This window comes from Leopardus geoffroyi, chromosome C1 (genome assembly GCF_018350155.1).
Source record: "Leopardus geoffroyi isolate Oge1 chromosome C1, O.geoffroyi_Oge1_pat1.0, whole genome shotgun sequence".
Lineage (NCBI taxonomy): Eukaryota > Metazoa > Chordata > Mammalia > Carnivora > Felidae > Leopardus > Leopardus geoffroyi.
In genome coordinates this window covers 92,973,689-92,991,685 of record NC_059328.1, presented here as the reverse complement: position 1 = coordinate 92,991,685, position 17,997 = coordinate 92,973,689, and the positions used below count along the sequence as shown (strand labels likewise).

The 17,997-nt window shown below is 36.4% G+C and overlaps 1 protein-coding gene across 14 annotated transcripts in view; it reads left to right on the top strand.

Moving 5' to 3' along the window:
- Positions 1 to 17,997, top strand: part of WDR47 (WD repeat domain 47) — a 70,155-nt gene that overhangs the window by 32,329 nt on the left and 19,829 nt on the right. For 8 of the 14 annotated variants that reach the window (XM_045478510.1, XM_045478511.1, XM_045478516.1 and 5 more), the window contains 4 exons: positions 1,895 to 2,021; positions 9,924 to 10,102; positions 13,940 to 14,200; positions 16,526 to 16,601. In XM_045478510.1, the coding sequence (XP_045334466.1) occupies positions 1,895 to 2,021; positions 9,924 to 10,102; positions 13,940 to 14,200; positions 16,526 to 16,601 (643 nt within the window). The remainder of the gene's footprint in view (positions 1 to 1,894; positions 2,022 to 9,923; positions 10,103 to 13,939; positions 14,201 to 16,525; positions 16,602 to 17,997) is intronic. The other 6 variants (XM_045478512.1, XM_045478517.1, XM_045478518.1 and 3 more) reach the window with 1 other exon arrangement.

The window sequence follows — 17,997 nt, the reverse complement described above, 5'->3', positions numbered from 1 at the left end:
GTTTGAGCCCTGCATCTGGCTCTGTGCTTATTATAGTGTGGAGCCTGCTTGGGATACTCATTCTCTCTCTCTCTCTCTCTCTCTCTCTCTCTCTCTCCTCTCTCTCTCTCTCTCTCTCTCATTCTCTCTCTCTTTCTCTCTCCCCCTCTGCCTCTTTCTCTCTCCCCTTCTGCTTCTTTCTCCCTGTCTGCCTCTCTCTCTCCCCCTCTGCCTCTCTCTGTCTCAAAATAAATAAACTTAAAAATATTTTAGGTGTAATTTAAAAATATTGGTAAGATTATTACACAATTATCTTGCAGATGCCACTTGAAGAAACCTCTTATTTGTGGTGATATACGTTTGAAGTCAGTATTTGTTTAAAAATATTTTGAGTGTCTACTCTGTGCTAGCGTCATGCTGCATTCCGGGGATACAGTGATGGAATTACTATGGTGAACAAGAAGATAAAACACAAAAGAAGGGTTTATAAGAGAGTGTGGGTTTTGTAAAGATAGTTTTTCACTCAAACATAAACAAACTCCAAACAAAAAAGGAAGAAAAATCTGTTGAAAAAAATATAAGCTTTGGCTATTCAGTGTAATGGTCTCAAAATTAAATGGCAAACAAACAAACAAACAAAAAACAAACAAACAAAAAAAACCCAACCCAAAAACATCTCAGGAATGAATCAGCATTGGATTTGGAACCTGACAATCTAGATTGAAATCCTTTATTTACTGGCTATGCAATTTTAGGAAAATCACTTTATTCGTCATCTGTGAAATGAGAGTTACAACCTATTTCACAAGTTACTGTGCAAGTTAAATGAGACAATACATATGGAAATGTATAGACTGCAAAATTAAATGTTACATTATGAAGGTCATTTTATTTTATATATAGTTAATAACTCTTATTAAATCTATCTTGTGGGCATAAAATTGGGCTTCTTATGGGCATTAGCAGGTTACAGCAGAGATTGGTCCTGAAAACTTCTCCAAGTCTTTCTCTTTCCTCTTCTGGGTGCATGTGTATATATGCATGTTGAGGTACTTATCAGTTAGAAAGCTTCTGACCAATGGTGCCTTTATGAAGATGACTATTTAGCTCTGCTTCCTGACCTCTACAACTGTAATTTGTTATGTATTACATACTCTGCCTGGAGAGGCCATTATGAAGCCCTCTCATAATCAAATTCCTTCAAGGCAGAGGTCATTTTACTTTTGTATGTGTTCCCATGGTGCCTTGTGCCAACAGGTTATCTGTGTAAGTGTCTGAGGTATTCATCATCTTTGGATGATGTTAGTTATTAAAAATTTTGAACAGAATAACTATGAAAAGTAGAAATTGCTAGTGTTTAGAAGAATATTAGGAACCACCTGACAGAGATGTTAAGCTCACTAACTAGTATACATTAAAAATATTGGAAACATGTATGTTTAGCTTTTATGTTAAGTGCAAATAAACCAAAGAAAGCCTTTTAATAAATAGTTCTTAAATTTTTGTTGAAACATATTGGAGGGGAAAAATTAATGTTTGGGTAACAGAATCACAGATTAAGATTCATAAAGAGAATTTAGGCATTAGGTCATCCAGCTTATTATTCAGTTCAGTTTATAGATGAAGCTGAGCCACAGAGAATGTAAGTGATTTTCCAAAGACCACAAATCTTCTTTTAGACTGGACCCCCTACCCTCCTTGCTTAATAATCCAGTGCTCTTCCATTATAGGCATATTCTATTAAAAAAAAAAACAAACCTTATATATACACTTAAGAAAGGAAAATTTAAAAATCTATTTTTGAACATTTGGTAAACACTTAGACTAAATAGTCATTGTTTTAATTAAAATTTCTCTGAAATATCTTTTCCTTCACTCCCACCTCTTCCTTTTTGTTTTTTGCACTTTCTGGAAGAAGTGATACACCTGTTGAGGCACAGCGGCCTATAAGCAGTGAAGTGCTGGGCCAGAGTTCAGTTTCAGAAAAAGAACCTGCAAATGGAGCACAGAATCCAGGACCAGCTAAGCAAGAAAAAAATGAGGTATTATTTAATACATCTAGTGTCTTTTAGAGTTGTTCTCTTTGTAAGAAATAATAGTGTTTGCTTGAGTAAATGTAAATGGAATTTTTTAATATTTGAGAGTAGGTGAGAGAATATCTAGACTTACTAAGTCATTTTCTCCCTTAAGGATATATGGTATCTTTAGTTGTCATGTATTTTGGAGAATTTTTAACAGGTGAATTTATTAACAATCTAAAATACCACAGTTTACATTAATCTTACATATTTCAAGACTCAAGTAATTGAACTCACATTAAATGTGGGTAGCTTGATATGCTCTATATTTTACTAATTAGATGTAATGAACAAGAAATGACATTTTAAAAAAATTTTTTATTTTTTATTTTTGAGAGAAGGAGAGACATAGAGTGAGCAGGGGAGGAGCAGAGAGAGAGGGAGACACAGAATCCGAAGCAGCCTCCAGGCTTTGGGCTGTCAGCACAGACCTCTGAGCTGTCAGCACAGAGCCTGACGCGGGGCTCAAACTCATGAACTGTGAAATCATGACCTGAGCCAAAGTCGGATGCTTAACTGACTGAACCACCCAGGCACCTCAGAAATGACATTTGTAATAGAAAATACTTTTATCCAAGTCTTTCTTTTTTAACATTTATTTATTTTTGAACGAGAGAGACAGAGTTTGAGCAGGGGAGGGACAGAGAGAGAGGGAGACACAGAATCCGAAGCATGCTCTAGGCTCCGAGCTATCAGCACAGAGCCCAACGTGGGGCTCGAACTCATGAACTGTGAGATGATGACCCGAGCTGAAGTCGGATGCTTAACCTACTGAGCCACCCAGGCGCCATTTTTATCCAAGTCTTTAGAGTTCTAAATTATTTTTCTGTGGTGTTTTAGAAAGGAAATTGTATTATGAAGGAGATTATAAATTTTATCTTATATATTACGCCACTTAGAAGAAATGAAGAGGTAGTTTTAAAACATTCAATATTTTTTTTTGTTTTCAACCAAATACTAAGAATGAAGCAGAAAAATTATTGTTAAAAATACATATAAGGGGCACCTGTGTGCCTCAGTGGTTAAGTGTCTAACTCTTGATTTTGGCTCAGGTCATGATCTTACAGTTGGTGGGTTTGGGCCCTGTGTTGGGGTCTGTGCTCACAGTGCAGAGCCTGCTTGGGATTCATTCTCTCTCTCTCTCTCTCTCTCTCTTTCTTTCTCTGCCCCTTTTCTGATTATGCTCTCTCTTTCAAAATAAATAAACTTAAAATTATAGGGGCGCCTGGGTGGCACAGTCAGTTAAGCATCCAACTTCAGCTCAGGTCATGATCTCATGGTTTGTGAGTTCAAGCCCTGTGTTGGGCCCTGTGCTGATAGCTCGGAGCCTGGAAGCTGCTTCAGATTCCGTGTCTCCCTCTCTCTGTCCCTCTCCCTCTCACACACTCTCTCTCTCTCAAAAATAAGTAAAGATTAAAAAAAAAAAATTTTAAGGGGCGCCTGGGTGGCTCAGTCAGTTAAGTGTCCGACTTTGGCTCAGGTTGTGATCTCACGGTTCATGGGTTCCAGCCCCACATCAGGCTCTGTGCTGACAGCTCAGAGCCTGAAGTCTGCTTTGGATTCTGTGTCTTCCTCTCTCTCTGTCCCTCCCCCACTTGCACTCTGTTTCTCTCTCTCTCTCTCAAAAATAAACATAAAAGTTAAAAAAAGTTTTTTTTAATATATTTAAAAATATGTATGAATATGCACCAAACAGTAGAACCCCAAAATCTATGAAGCAAACATTGGCAGAGTTGAAGGGAGAAATGATAGTTGGAGACTTCAATACCTTACCTACTATAATGGATAAAACATCTAAACAGAAGATCCATAAGGATACAAAGTACTTGAACAACACTATAAACCAACTAGACCTAACAGACATCTGTAGAATACTCCAACAATTTTGTTGCTTTGGAGGATGCACCTTTTTTAAAAAAAAATTATTTATTTATTAAAAAAAATTTTTTTTAATGTTTATTTTTTGAGACAGAGAGAGACAGAGCATGAATGGGGGAGGGGCAGAGAGAGAGGGAGACACAGGATCGGAAGCAGGCTCCAGGCGCTGAGCCATCAGCCCAGAGCCCGACGCGGGGCTCGAACTCACGAACCGTGAGATCGTGACCTGAGCCGAAGTCGGACGCTCAACCAACTGAGCCACCCAGGCGCCCCCCAAAAAATTTTTTTTTTTAATGTTTGTTTATTTTTGAGACAGAGACAGAATGTTGAGTAGGTTAGGGACAGAGAGAGAGGGAGACAGAGAATCCAAAGCAGGCTCCAAGCTCCAAGCTTTCAGCACAGAGCCTGATGCAGGGCTTGAACCCACAAGTTGCGAGATCATGACCTGAGCTGAAGCCGGTCGCTCAACCAACTGAGCCACACAGGTGCCCCAGTGCACCTTTTTTTTTTTTTTTTTTTACCCAGAGGTGCCTGTATAAGTCTTTTTAGAGGAAGTTGTTTTCTTAGGCCCTCAGGTCAGTGATAGTATTCCAAGTGTTTGTAACTTGTTTTGTGAATATGTGAATATTAACAATATCTGAATACAAATATGTAAATAAAGTGATACTAACAAAAAAAAAAGAACACTTCAGCAATAGCAGAATACACATTTTTCAGGACTATATATTAGGACACAAAACAAATCTCAATAAATTTTAAAAAATTGAAATCACATGAAGTGTCTTCTCTGACCATAATGGGATGAAGCTAGAAATTAATAACAGAGGGAAAATTGGAAAATTCACAAATGTGTAGAAATTAACACACTCTTAAATAACCAGTGGGTCAAAGAGGAAATCACAAGGGAAATTAGAAAATACCTAGAAACTAATAAAAATGAATACAACATACCAAAGCATACAACATTCCAAATTGATGAGATACAGCAAAAGCAGTGCTCAGGGGAAATTTATGCGTGTAAATGCTTACATTAAAAAAGAAAAGGGGTGCCTGGATGGGTCAGTTGGTTAAGCATCCAACTCTTGATCTTGGCTCAGGTCATGATCTCACAGTCTATGAGATTGGGCCCTGATTTGGGCTCTGTGTTGACAGCATGGAGCCTGCTTGGGATTCTCTCTTTCCTCTCTCTCTGCCCCTCCCCTCTCAAAATTAGTAAAACTTTTTTTTTTTAATGTTTTAATGTTTGTTTATTTTTGAGAGAGAGAGTACAAGTGAGGAAGGGGCAGAGAGAAAGGGAGACACAGAATCCAAAGCAGGCTCCAGGCTCTGAGCTGTCAACATAGAGCCCAATGTGAGCTCAAACTCATGGACTGTGAGATCATGACCTGAGCTGAAGTCAGACTGAGCCAACTTAACTGACTGAACCACCCAGGTGCCCCATAAGTAAATAAAAATTTAAAAGAAGAAGAATAAAGTACTCAAAGTAATAACCTAACTTTATGCCTTTAGGAACTAGAAAAAAGAAAAACAAATTTTAGCAGAAGGAAGTAATAAAGATTAGAGGGGAGATAAATAAAATAGAGAAAAGGAAAACAATAGAGAATCAATAAAATCAAAAGTTGATTCTTTGAAAAGATTAACAAAATTGACAAGCCCTTAGCTAGACTAACCAAAAAAAAAAAAAAAAAAAGAGAGAGAGAAAAGACACAAGTAAAATCGGAAATAAAACTGGGGACTTTCCTGTCAACCTTACAATAATAAAATGGATTATAAGAGAATACTATGACCACTGTAAGCCAACAAGTTAGATAACCTAGTTGAAATGGACAAATTCCTAGAAATCACAAATTACCTAAGCTGACTCAAGAGGAAATAGAAAATCTCAACAAACTTACAATGAGTAGAGATTGAATCAGTAATCAAAAACCTTCCAACAAAGAAAAATCCAGAATCAGGTGGCTTTATGGATGAATTCTACCAAACATTTAAGGTAGGGTTAACATCAGTCCTTCTCAAAATCTTCTAAAAGTATATAAGAAGAAGGAATACTTCCTAACTCATTCTGTGAGGCTAGCATTACCTAATACCAAGGCCAGATGAAGACATTACAAGAAAAGAAAACTAAAGCCTGGGTGGCTCAGTCGGTTAAGGTCTGACTCTTTGATTTCAGCTCAGATCATGATCTCATGGTTCATGGATTTGAGCCTTGTGTCAGGCTCTGTGCTGATGGCCTGCTTGGGATTCTCTCTCTCCTTCTGTCTCCTCTCCCACTCACACACTGTCTCTCTTTCAAAATAAACTTTTATGTGTATTATCTTTGAGAGAGAGAATGCAGAAGCCAGGGAGGAGCAGAGAGAGAGGGAGACACAGAATCCAAAGCAGGCTCCAGGCTCTGAGCTATTAGCCCAGAGCCTCACGCAGGGCTTGAACCCAAAAACCGTGAGATCATGACCTGAGCTGACATCGGACACTTAACCAACTAAGCCACCCAGGTGCCCCTCACACTAAATAAACTTTAACAAAAAGAAAGAAAAAGAAAACTACAGACCAATTTCTTTCATGAATAGAAACTAAAACCCTAACAAAATACTAGCAAACTAAATTCATCAGTATATTCAAAGGATTATGTACCCTGACCAAGTGAATTTATCCAGAGTGCAAGGTTAATTCAACATTAAATAAATCAATGTAGTATGTCACATTAGTAGGATAATGGACAAAAAAAACATCTGACCATGTCAATTGATGCAGAAAAGGCATTTGACAAAATCAGACACTCTTTCATGATAAAAGCTCTCAGAAAACTAACAATAAAATGGAATTTCCTTGGCATGGTAAAGTTCATTTATGAAAAACCCAAGCTAACCTCTTACTCATTGGGGAAAAACTAAAAGCTTTCCCCTAAGATCAGGAACAAAGACAAGGATGCCTATTTTTACCGCTGCTATTCAGCATTTCCTGGAAGTTGTAGCTAGAGAGATTAGACAAGGAAAAGAATCAAAAGCCGACCCAGATTGGAAAGAAAGAAGTAAAACTATCTCTATTTACAGATGACATGATCCTGTTTGTAGAAAATCCCAAAGAATTCATAAGAAAGCTACTAGAGCTTACAAACGAGTTTAGCAAAGTAACAGAGTACAAGAGCAACAATAAGAGTTAGTTGTGGTTTATACTACCAACACTGAACAATCTGAACAGGAAATTAAGAAAGCAGTTCCATTTACAATAGCATATAAAAGGATAAAATACCTGGGAATAAATTAAACCAAGGAGGTGAAAAACTTGTATGCTAAAATCTATAAAACATTGCTGAAAGGAATTTTAAAAGATCTAAATAAATAGATATCCTGTGTTCACACATAGGGAAACTTAATATTGTTGTCAGTACTCTCCAATATGATCTACAGATTTCATGTAATTCCTTTTAAAAAATTCTGCAACCTTTTTTGCAGCAGTGAAAAGCCAGTATTCAAGTTCATATGGAGTTGTAATGTGTCCTGAATAGCCAAAACAATCTTTAAAAAGAACAAAGTTGGAGGACTCACACACAGTTCATGATTGCAAAGCCACAAAGCTACAGTAGCTACAAAAGCTACAGTAATCAAAACTGTTTGGTACTTGCATAAGGACAGAAATATAGACCAATGGACTACATTGAGAGACTAGAAGTAATCCCATATATCTGTGGCTAATTGACTTTTGTCAAGGATGTCAGGTCCATTCAACAGGGAAAGAATAGTCTCTTTAACTGATGATGATGGATCAGCTGGATTTGTACATGGAAAAGAATGAAGTTGGATCTCCACCTCACATAATGTACAAAAATGAACAGATCAACAACTTAATTATAAGAGCTAAAAGTATAAAACTCTTAGAAGAAAACATAAGGGCAGATCTTTGTGATCTTGGATTTTGTAATGTATTCTTAGATATGATACTAAAAGCTTGAGCAACAAACATAGAAATTGATAAATTGAGCTTCATCAAAATTAAAAGCTTTTGCGCATCAAAGGACATTATCAGAAAAGTGAAAAGACAGCCAGCAGAGTGGGAAAAATATTTGCAAATTATATATCTAATAAGGGTTTAATATCTAGCATATATGAAGAACTACAACTCAACAACAAAAAGACAATTCAACTTATGAAAAAGGAGTTAAGGGGCATCTGGGTTGCTCAGTTGGTTCAGCATCTGACTCTTGATCTCAGTTTAGGTCTTGATCTCAGGGTTATGAGTTCAAGCCCCTCATTGGGCTCCACGCTGGGTGTGAAGCCTACTTAAAAAAAAAAAAAAGTTGAACAAACATTTCTCCAAAGAATATATTCAAATGGCCAATAAGCACATGAAAAGATGCTGAATACCACTAGTCATTAGGGAAATGCGAATCAAAACCCCAATGAAATATAGCTTCACAACTACTAGGATGGCTGAACTCAAAGCAGTGGAAAATAAGTGTTGGTGGAGAGTGGAGAAATTTGAACCCTCATACGTTGTTGATTTGAATGTATAATGGTGCAGTCACTATGGATTGGTGGTACCTTAAATATAGAATTAAATATAGAATATAAATATATAAATAAAATATAGCTTAAATATAGCTAAATTTAGAATTACCGTATGACCCAGTAATTCCACTCAAAAACATTGAAAGCAAGGACTCAAACAGGTATCTGTACATCCATGTTCATAGAGGCATTATTCACAGTAGCCAAAAGGTAGATACAACCCAAGTGTCCACTCACAGATTAATGGATAAACAAAAGTGGTATATCCATTCAATGGAATTATTATTCAGCCACACAAAGGAATGAAATTCTGACATATGCTACAACATGGATGAACTTTGAAAATATCATGCTAAGTGCAATGTCAGATACAAAAGGACAAATATTACATGATTCCACTTATATCAAATGTCTAAAATTGACAAAATCATAGACAAAATAGAATAGAGGTTACCAGGAGCTTGGGGGAGGGAGAGAAATGAGAAGTTACTGCCTCATGGTTACAGAGTTTCTCTTTAGGGTGATGAAGAATTTTGGAAATAGTGGTAATAATTGCACAATGTTGTGAGTATAGTTAATGCCACTGAATTGTACACATGAAAATGGTTAAGATGACAAGTTTTCTGTTTTACCAACAATAAAAAATTTAAAAGGACACATAATTTTTTCTCAGAGTTATTGCTATTAAGTTATGAAATGGAAGAGGATTGTTACTATTTCCTGGAAAAGGGAGACAGTTTTAGCTTAAGTTAGCCGTATAAGACTCTTAGCTAAGCTTATTGTCACTGTTGGCCAATTTCAAAGATAATTGATTAGTTCCAGGGTAACCCTGGTTCACATGATCTTTGTAATATGACCAGACTCCACCTTGGCAGAGGAGTCTTTCTTTGCCAATATTGGAATTTACTGAATATCCAAGTCCTGTAAATTTGAGTGCTATACAGTTCTTTGGAAGAATGAAGCAGGAATGTTGGGATTAAGTTTACCATTCATTTATTCCACTTTCTTGTGAAAGGTCATTTGAAACCTGAATTAAGGTATTGATTTTGAGGGAAATTTTTAAAGTTTCTCTCTAGAGTAACCTATTAAACCATTTACCTGCTTAAATTAAGTGTGTTGGACAAGGTTAATACTGTGTTTATTAAATCCTAATGTCTTCTCTTAGTATTTTTTTCAAGCAATACAGATCTAACCCCCTTGTGACAACTATAATATATATTTTTCTTTTGCATTAGTCAAAGATCCAGGATAACCATTCATTTTGGTCAGTCTTTTGCTATAGAATAAAGTAAATTAATTGATCTACTTGATTATAAAAACTCATGGATACTATGTTATTTTTCAAAGAGCAATATATTAAGTATTTTCTAATTGTTAAATATAGCTACTTGCACATTTCATCCAGCGTTTATAGAAGTTACTGTTGAGTAGGGACATATATTTAATCATAGTCTGTTAAAATATATTTTCTAATATTTTTAAGCTTCGAGATTCAACAGAACAATTTCAAGAATATTATAGGCAAAGATTACGCTATCAACAGCATTTAGAACAGAAGGAGCAACAGCGGCAGATATACCAACAAATGCTGCTCGAAGGAGGTGTGAATCAGGAGGATGGTCCCGATCAGCAGCAGAATCTTACGGAACAATTTCTTAATAGGTATGTCTTTCAGTCATTTTTTAAAATGTAAGGAATTATTTCAAAGAGATTACAAGCAGGCAATGACTGCTGCTTTCCATGTATAGTTTGTAATTTTTAAGTGTTTGAAGTAATACAGAGTTACAGAGTATCTTCTTGTCACAGCATTCTGAGGGTCCATCTAATTTTGTTCTTCTTTCCTTTAAACCTTTTTTCACATCGAAGCAACGAGAGCAGAAGTGTGGTGGTTCAACTGACAGCTGGAAGCAAATGGCTAGGTGGATCCAGCTCTGTCCCAAGGTAGTTCAGGTCCTAGGGGTCCTAGTTACTTAGCTTCGTTTTGCTTGTTTCCTCATCTGCTACACAGAACAGCCATGAAGATGAAATGAGTTAATCTATGCAAAGTACTTAGAACAGTATCTGGCATATAGTAAGCACTATGTTAAGTGTTCACTGTTGTTTTTATTGTTATTTTGGGTGCTTGAACTTCCAGGTTCTTTTGAATTCAGTATATTAAAATTATTATTGGATTCAATATATTAAAGTTATTCTTTCTTATAATTTCTGCCAAGGTAATATGACCTTACATTGCTTTTAATTATAGGAGGTGTGTGTGTGTGTGTGTGTGTGTGTGTGTGTGTGTGTGTGTGTGTGTTTGTATGTATATGGACAGGTAGATAGTAATGTGTCTTTTTAAAAATCAGTAAACTAGAATATATGTCTCTGAGCAAAGCTTGTTGGAAGATTAAATGAGTTAATATATAAAAAATTACTTAGAATAAATCCTGGTGCATATAAGAAGTGTACCATAAATGTTGGTTATTATTGTCATTATAATTAGGCAATTCAGTGGTGACTATCAGTTCTTTATTTGGTTCAATAATATTGGAAGTAATCTGCTTGAAATTCTGAGGGTTGGGCAAGTCAGTGAGCCTGAAATTGATTCTGTCTTCAAACCTTCAGGAATGTTTAGTGGTAGTCTAGAGTCTAAGTAGGCTTTTGAACATTGCATTTGAGGATCATTTTCTTATCTCCTCTGATAAGTCTGTGGTTTATTAGAATTATCCTAATTTGATGAACTGCCATTTCTGGTTCTTGGATGTCTTCTTCATAGCCATAAAGGTCATGGTTGCAATTGGATTCTCTGACCATTTTATTTTGCAGTGAAAACAGATAGCTGGCATTAAATCAGAAGATAAAATGTCAAGGTTCTGTGATCCTAACAGTGGTAAAGGATGTACTTCCTCAGGAAAAAACTATTCAAGATGGTTTATCCTTCCTTTAAAGACCATTATAAATAGAATTCAAGTTCTTTCTTGTTATTTAGCTTTTGAAAATTAGTTTCGTATAAATTCTGTTGTTCTCCTGGCCCTCTCTTATCTATTGTTTTCTAACCCTTTAATATTTTATTCAATCCTTTTTTTCATGTATCTGAGGCCGTACCAGGACTTTATTTACTTTTTGAAAAATTTTTAAATGTTTATTTACTTTTGAGAGAGAGACAGAGCATAAGCAGGGGAGGGGCAGAAAGAAAGGGAGACGCAGAATCCAAAGCAGGCTCCAGGCTTTGAGCTGTCAGCACAGAGCCCAATGTGGGACTCAAGCTTATAAGCGGTAAGATCATGACCTGAGCTGAAGTCAGATGCTTAACCAACTGAGCCACTCAGGTGCCCCGCTGTACCAGAACTTTAAAATACCTAATACCATGGACAAATTGAATAGAGATAGAATCTATAAAATAAAATATCCTTTCCCTGAAATGTTAATGTTGTATTTCTTCAAGTCATTCTAGCAATAGAGCATAGTTTCCAGATTTGAATTTTGCATCTTTTTTCCAAGAGGCATAGACAGAGGGAAAGAAATGAGTCATGTTACATAATAGATCTTATTGAAGAAAATAAACTAAAGCATGATAGAATTTTTATTAACCATACTGTGTCACTACTTTATACTTCTTGATATTTTGTTTCTTCTAATACTAATAATTGGCACTGCTGATTTGGCACTTACAGGCATATTCTGCCACATCCCCATCCTCACCACTTTAGAGAGTCAAAATGATGTTAGCATTTTACTCTTTATACTTAGCACTTCCCAAATTTACTCGACCTCAGACTCATTTTTTATGAGGAGCATTTCACAGGATTAGTGTTTCATAGAACACAATTTGGAAAATGCTGCCTAAGAGCCAAAGCATAAGAGACTGTTAAAAACTGAGAACAAACTGAGGGTTGATGGGGGGTGGGAGGGAGGAGAGGGTGGGTGATGGGTATTGAGGAGGGCACCTTTTGGGATGAGCACTGGGTGTTGTATGGAAACCAATTTGACAATAAATTTCATATAAAAAAAATGCTGCCTAGTTAAAAATTTTAACATAAAAAATAATGGCTGGCAGTTCCTTTAATAATATTGAGTTACTTTTTAAAAGTCTTTTCTAAGCCCTAAACATACACACACACACACACACACACACACACACACACACATGCGCGCCAGTGTTTAATGTAGGAAAAATTTCAAAATACAATAAACCACAGCACCTCTTGGAATTCATACCCCTTGTGACTCCTCTCTCATATTGAATCTAAGCTGTAAAAAGTGATGCTGGGCCAGTTCTGGGTCTCAGTCTTAAGAGAGCTTGTCAGCTTCCTCTTTGTGCTCTTTGGAGCCCTGAGTCCAACAAAAGAAGTCCATCTATCCTGATGTAGGGAGACTTGTGATGAGGGAAAGACCTTGAGGTTCACTTGCTTTGCTTTCTCTTTTATCCCTCTAGTACCTAGATCAGAGCCTGTCAGAGAGTCTGTGAGATTGAATATGTGAACAATAGGATGCCACTTGACTGTTCCGTCATGGCCTGCTCTAATCATACATTTCCTACTTGATGTGATATAACTACAGAGATGAAATGAAAATGATTTGTTTTGTTGGTGAGAAATTTTGGTAGTGGTGATATTTTTGTTGACTATTTTGGGAAATTAAGTTTTAAGTGGAAAATTAAACCAGTTATACTGGAGAAGAAACAGATTTTTTTTTTCTTGCTGTTATGGTAAAAGGTGCTTTTAGGCCTATATCCTTCTACAGTGGCATACTTTAGGAAAATTTGGATCTTCTTTTGGTATCTTGGTTATGTCTTAAGCCAATTTTTTAGTACTAAAAAATTACCATTTATCTATTACCATTTATATATTTCATATATATATTACATGTGCATGTATTTGCCTTCTCAAACTTCTAATAATCTATATGGTAAGAATGTGGGGCACCTGGGTGGCTCAGTTGGTTGAGTGTCTTGACTCTTGACAGTTCAGGTCATGATCCTCAGGGTCGTGTGATCAAGCCCCATGTTGGGCTCTGTACTGAGCATGGAGCCTGTTTGAGATTCTCTGTCTCTTCCTATGCCCCTCTCCCCCACTCATGTTCTCTCTCTTTCTGAAAAAGAAAAAGAAAAAAAAGGAAAGAATGATTGGGGTGCCTGGCTGGCTTAGAAGAACATGTGACTCTTGATCTTGGGGTTGTAAGTTTGAGCTCCACATTGGGTGTGGACTTAATTTAAAAAAAAAGGAAGGGGCGCCTGGGTGGCGCAGTCGGTTAAGCGTCCGACTTCAGCCAGGTCACGATCTCGCGGTCCGGGAGTTCGAGCCCCGCGTCAGGCTCTGGGCTGATGGCTCAGAGCCTGGAGCCTGTTTCTGATTCTGTGTCTCCCTCTCTCTCTGCCCCTCCCCTGTTCATGCTCTGTCTCTCTCTGTCCCAAAAATAAATAAACGTTGAAAAAAAAAAATTTTTTTTTTTAAATAAAAAAAAAGGAATGTGATTAAGTTTTTTTTTTTTTTAATATAATTGCATTGTTTTATTTTATAGGTCCATTCAGAAGCTTGGTGAATTAAATATTGGAATGGATAGCCTTGGTAATGAGGTATCAGTGCTCAACCAGCAATGTAATGGGAGCAAAAGCAATGGATCTAATAATTCTTCTGTAACTAGTTTTGCTACACCTCCCCAAGACTCTAGTCAGAGATTAACACCTGATGCTTCAAATATTCATACAAGCACCCCTCGTAATCCTGGATCAACAAATCACATACCTTTTCTTGAGGAGTCACCTTCTAGTGGAAACCAAATGTAAGTACTTTATAAAACCTGGAAATATTAACTTCCTGCTAATGAATGGAAACCTAAAAAGTTGAACTTTTCTTTGGAGCCTTACAAATAAAAGTTTTTGGAGCTCATGGGGCACCTGGTTGGCTCAGTCAGTTAAGTGTCCGACTCTTGGTTTCAGCTCAGGTCATGATCTCATGGTTGTCACCAACCATGTCGAACCCCTTGTTGGGCTTGACACTGATAGCACAAAGCCTGGTTGGTTGGTTGGTATCCCCCCCCCCCCCCCACCCTCTGGCCTCCTCTCTCTCTCTCAATAGACAAATTTTTAAAAAGTTTTTAGAGCTCATTACCTACCAAATCTTTTTCTAATCCATCTTTATGTTTTTCTACTAACTTCTAAATTTCTTAGTAGTTTTTTTTCTCCTGTTTTTATTTTTGCTTTCTCATCACTACCAAGAAAATTCTATCTTTTAATACATTATTTTACTCAAAGATCTTACAGTTTTATCTTCTGCCTGGTTTTCTTTTTTCTTGCCATTGGTACCTTTCAACAAATAATATTTAATTAACAGATGTTGAGAGCACAAGATGTTTTATAACATGTTGGGATGATTGCAGCAAGACACTCTTGGCTGTTCTGGCAGTTACAGCAATTGAAGGTTCATTTAAAAATGGATAACATGGGGCGCCTGGGTGGCGCAGTCGGTTAAGCGTCCGACTTCAGCCAGGTCACGATCTCGCGGTCCGCGAGTTCGAGCCCCGCGTCAGGCTCTGGGCTGATGGCTCAGAGCCTGGAGCCTGTTTCCGATTCTGTGTCTCCCTCTCTCTCTGCCCCTCCCCCGTTCATGCTCTGTCTCTCTCTGTCCCAAAAATAAATAAACGTTAAAAAAAAAAATTAAAAAAAAAAAAAAAAAATGGATAACTTGCATTTGGCCTTTGGACGCTTATAGGAATTAGATTAGCTTTATAAATTTTGTATCAAGAGTTCTAGTTTTATTATTATTATTTATTAAATATATATTTATTATTTAGTATTTATATATTATTTATTATATAACTATAGACTGTATAGTCTATATTCATTATTAAATATAAATATTTAAATTTATTATCTATTTTATTTATTATAAATAAAATGATTTATTTTTCTATTTTTATTATTTTATTTTGAAAAATTCAAGTTTTATATATAAAAGCGTAAGTTCATCTAATATTTGCTTCCTTATTAGTTTCAACAACTGTATTTTTGCACTCCCAAAACTAGAACTCAAAGTTTAAAATTGTGTGTTTTTTTTTAATTAAAGTAACCTACATTCATGATTTAAAAAGACAAATAGCACGTGAAGGTAATCTTACCCGTCTTTATCTATGATTTCAATTTCTGGTAGGCTGCCGTTTTCAACCCAGTTAGCTGGGTTTTTTTGCTATATATTTCCACATTTCGAAATAACATAGTTCTGTTACTATTTTTATTATCCATTGACTTCCTGCTAATTAGATTTAGCTACCATACTCCTCACCCACAATACATTTACTTTGTCTACTTTTTCTTTCCAATATGTATCAATTTTTGTTTAAATCAATATTCAATGTTGATGGTCTCGTAACGTGATACCTGACTTGTGTGATATAATAAATGATTATGTTTCCTTTTCATATAAATTCTTATTTTTCATGGAGACAGTAATTGCCTCATTTTTGGTGTGCCTTTGTGGGGCTAGAACTCATGAACCACAAGATCATGACCTGAGCTGAAGCTGATGCTTAACCAACTGAGCCACCCAGGTGCCCCTAATCTCTGACTTTTATATAGTAGACTTTCTTAAACTATCTGGAAACCTTTGACTGTCTATAAAGAGTGCAACCTTAATGGAGAAAAAAAAAAAAAGCCAATTGGAAGGCTATGGAGGTAGATGGAACATGGCAAAAAGTAATTAAGGAGAAACATTGTTTTATTGTAGGACTTGAAACTGTCAGTTTCTGTAGTCTTTTCTCTTGGGCCAGAGAAAATTTTCCTAAAGAACAATCTAAGTTCCTGTCTGGGGTAGCATTTAAGCATAGCATCCAGGATTCTAGAACTTAGCAGGAGAAAACTACTTGACATCTCACTATAAAATTTATGGATTTTGACTCAATCTCCTTTCCAGAATGACTTCTCACTTCTCCTTAAAATGGTGCTTGGTGTCATTGAGCCCAGAACCTCTTAATAAATGGCTTCAGAGCGTAACTTTGACTGGGGTCAGTGCGGTCGTTTGCCAAAAAAAATTTGGAAATTGAAAGGATAAATTAATTCAGTTTATGTTTTGATATTCAGAGTAAACTTTATTTGAATTTCTATTCATACAGCTCATCAGAACATTCGGTCATTAAACCACCTCTTGGAGATTCTTCAGGGAATCTATCAAGGTCAAGAGGGGAAGAGGTAATACTTTGGGGAAGGAGGTTTCATCATTATTTTTATATATACTTGCAAATTTTGCTAAGGAATTCTCAATTCATAGAACTATTTTTAGAAATAATCATTATTATTAATGCTGTTATTTGTCTCAAGGTAATTGAACATTCACTGGGCTACGTGAAGAGGTTGCCTCAGAAAATACTTGCAAGTATTCATTTTAATGGTCCAGTAGCAATCTGGGCTCCTGAGTTGGGCCTGTGCACTATTCTCTGAACCTTGTGGTTAATTTCTTTAGATATTATTGGTTTTTCCTTTGGGCTTATCTTCAATGCAGCTATTTTTTTGCTTTGGAACCAGATATCCTTACCTAATTACTATATAATTTCATTCTATCTTATTTCTTAGTTCAAATTTTAACCCCATAAACACAGCCATTATTCCAGATGCTTATGGGCCAGATAACATAAATGAATAAAGTTGGCTATGGTTGTGATAAGCAGCACATAAGAATATTTTTCGCTTGCACAAAGAAATCTGCTTATCTAGTATTTCTAGTTCTTTTCATTTTCAAGAAATTGTAGGAATGTAGATTTTTATTTGAAATATATTTTAAAAATAGCAACAAGTTTTTTAAAAATTTAAACACTGCAGATGAGCACATAGAGTTAATTGGTGGCTCTGCTACATCTATTCTAAAGCAACCCTTTGTAATTATTATTCGTGTGCTATAGGCCATTTAATCAGTTAGTCATTCTCCCTTTTTCTCTTATCTACCAATGCTATTTGTTTGACGGTCACATTTCCTATATGTGGATCAATGGGAAATATAGCATTTCTAGTCAAATAAATTCACATGAGTAATTTAAAAAAATTTTTAAAAATGTTTATTCACTTTTGGGGCACCTGGGTAGCTCAGTTGGTTAAGGGTCCGACTTCGGCTCAGGTCATGATCTCGCAGTTCACGGTTTGCGGGTTCGAGCCCCATGTTGGGCTCTGTGCTGACAGCTCCAAGCCTGGAGCCTACTTTGGATTCTGTGTCTCCCTCTCTCTGCGCCTCTCCCACTTGCACTCTGTCTCTCTCTGTCTCTCAAAAATAAATGTTAAAAAAAAAAAAAGAAAACAACTTTAAATGTTATTCACTTTTGAGAGAGAGAGGGAGGTAGAGAGAGAGAGAGAGAGAGAGAAAGAGAAAGAGAGAATATGAGCAGGGGAGGGGCAGAGAGAGAGGGAGACACAGAATCTGAAGCATGTTCTAGGCTCTGAGCTGTAAGCATATCTGAGTTAAAGTAAGATGCTTACGTGACTGAGCCACCCAGGCGCCCCTCAAATGAATAATTTAAGAAATGAATTCAGTTACGTAAGGCAGACATAGTATGATCTATCAAGTTTTTCCCCTGTTCCCCCATGAGGATGTATTACA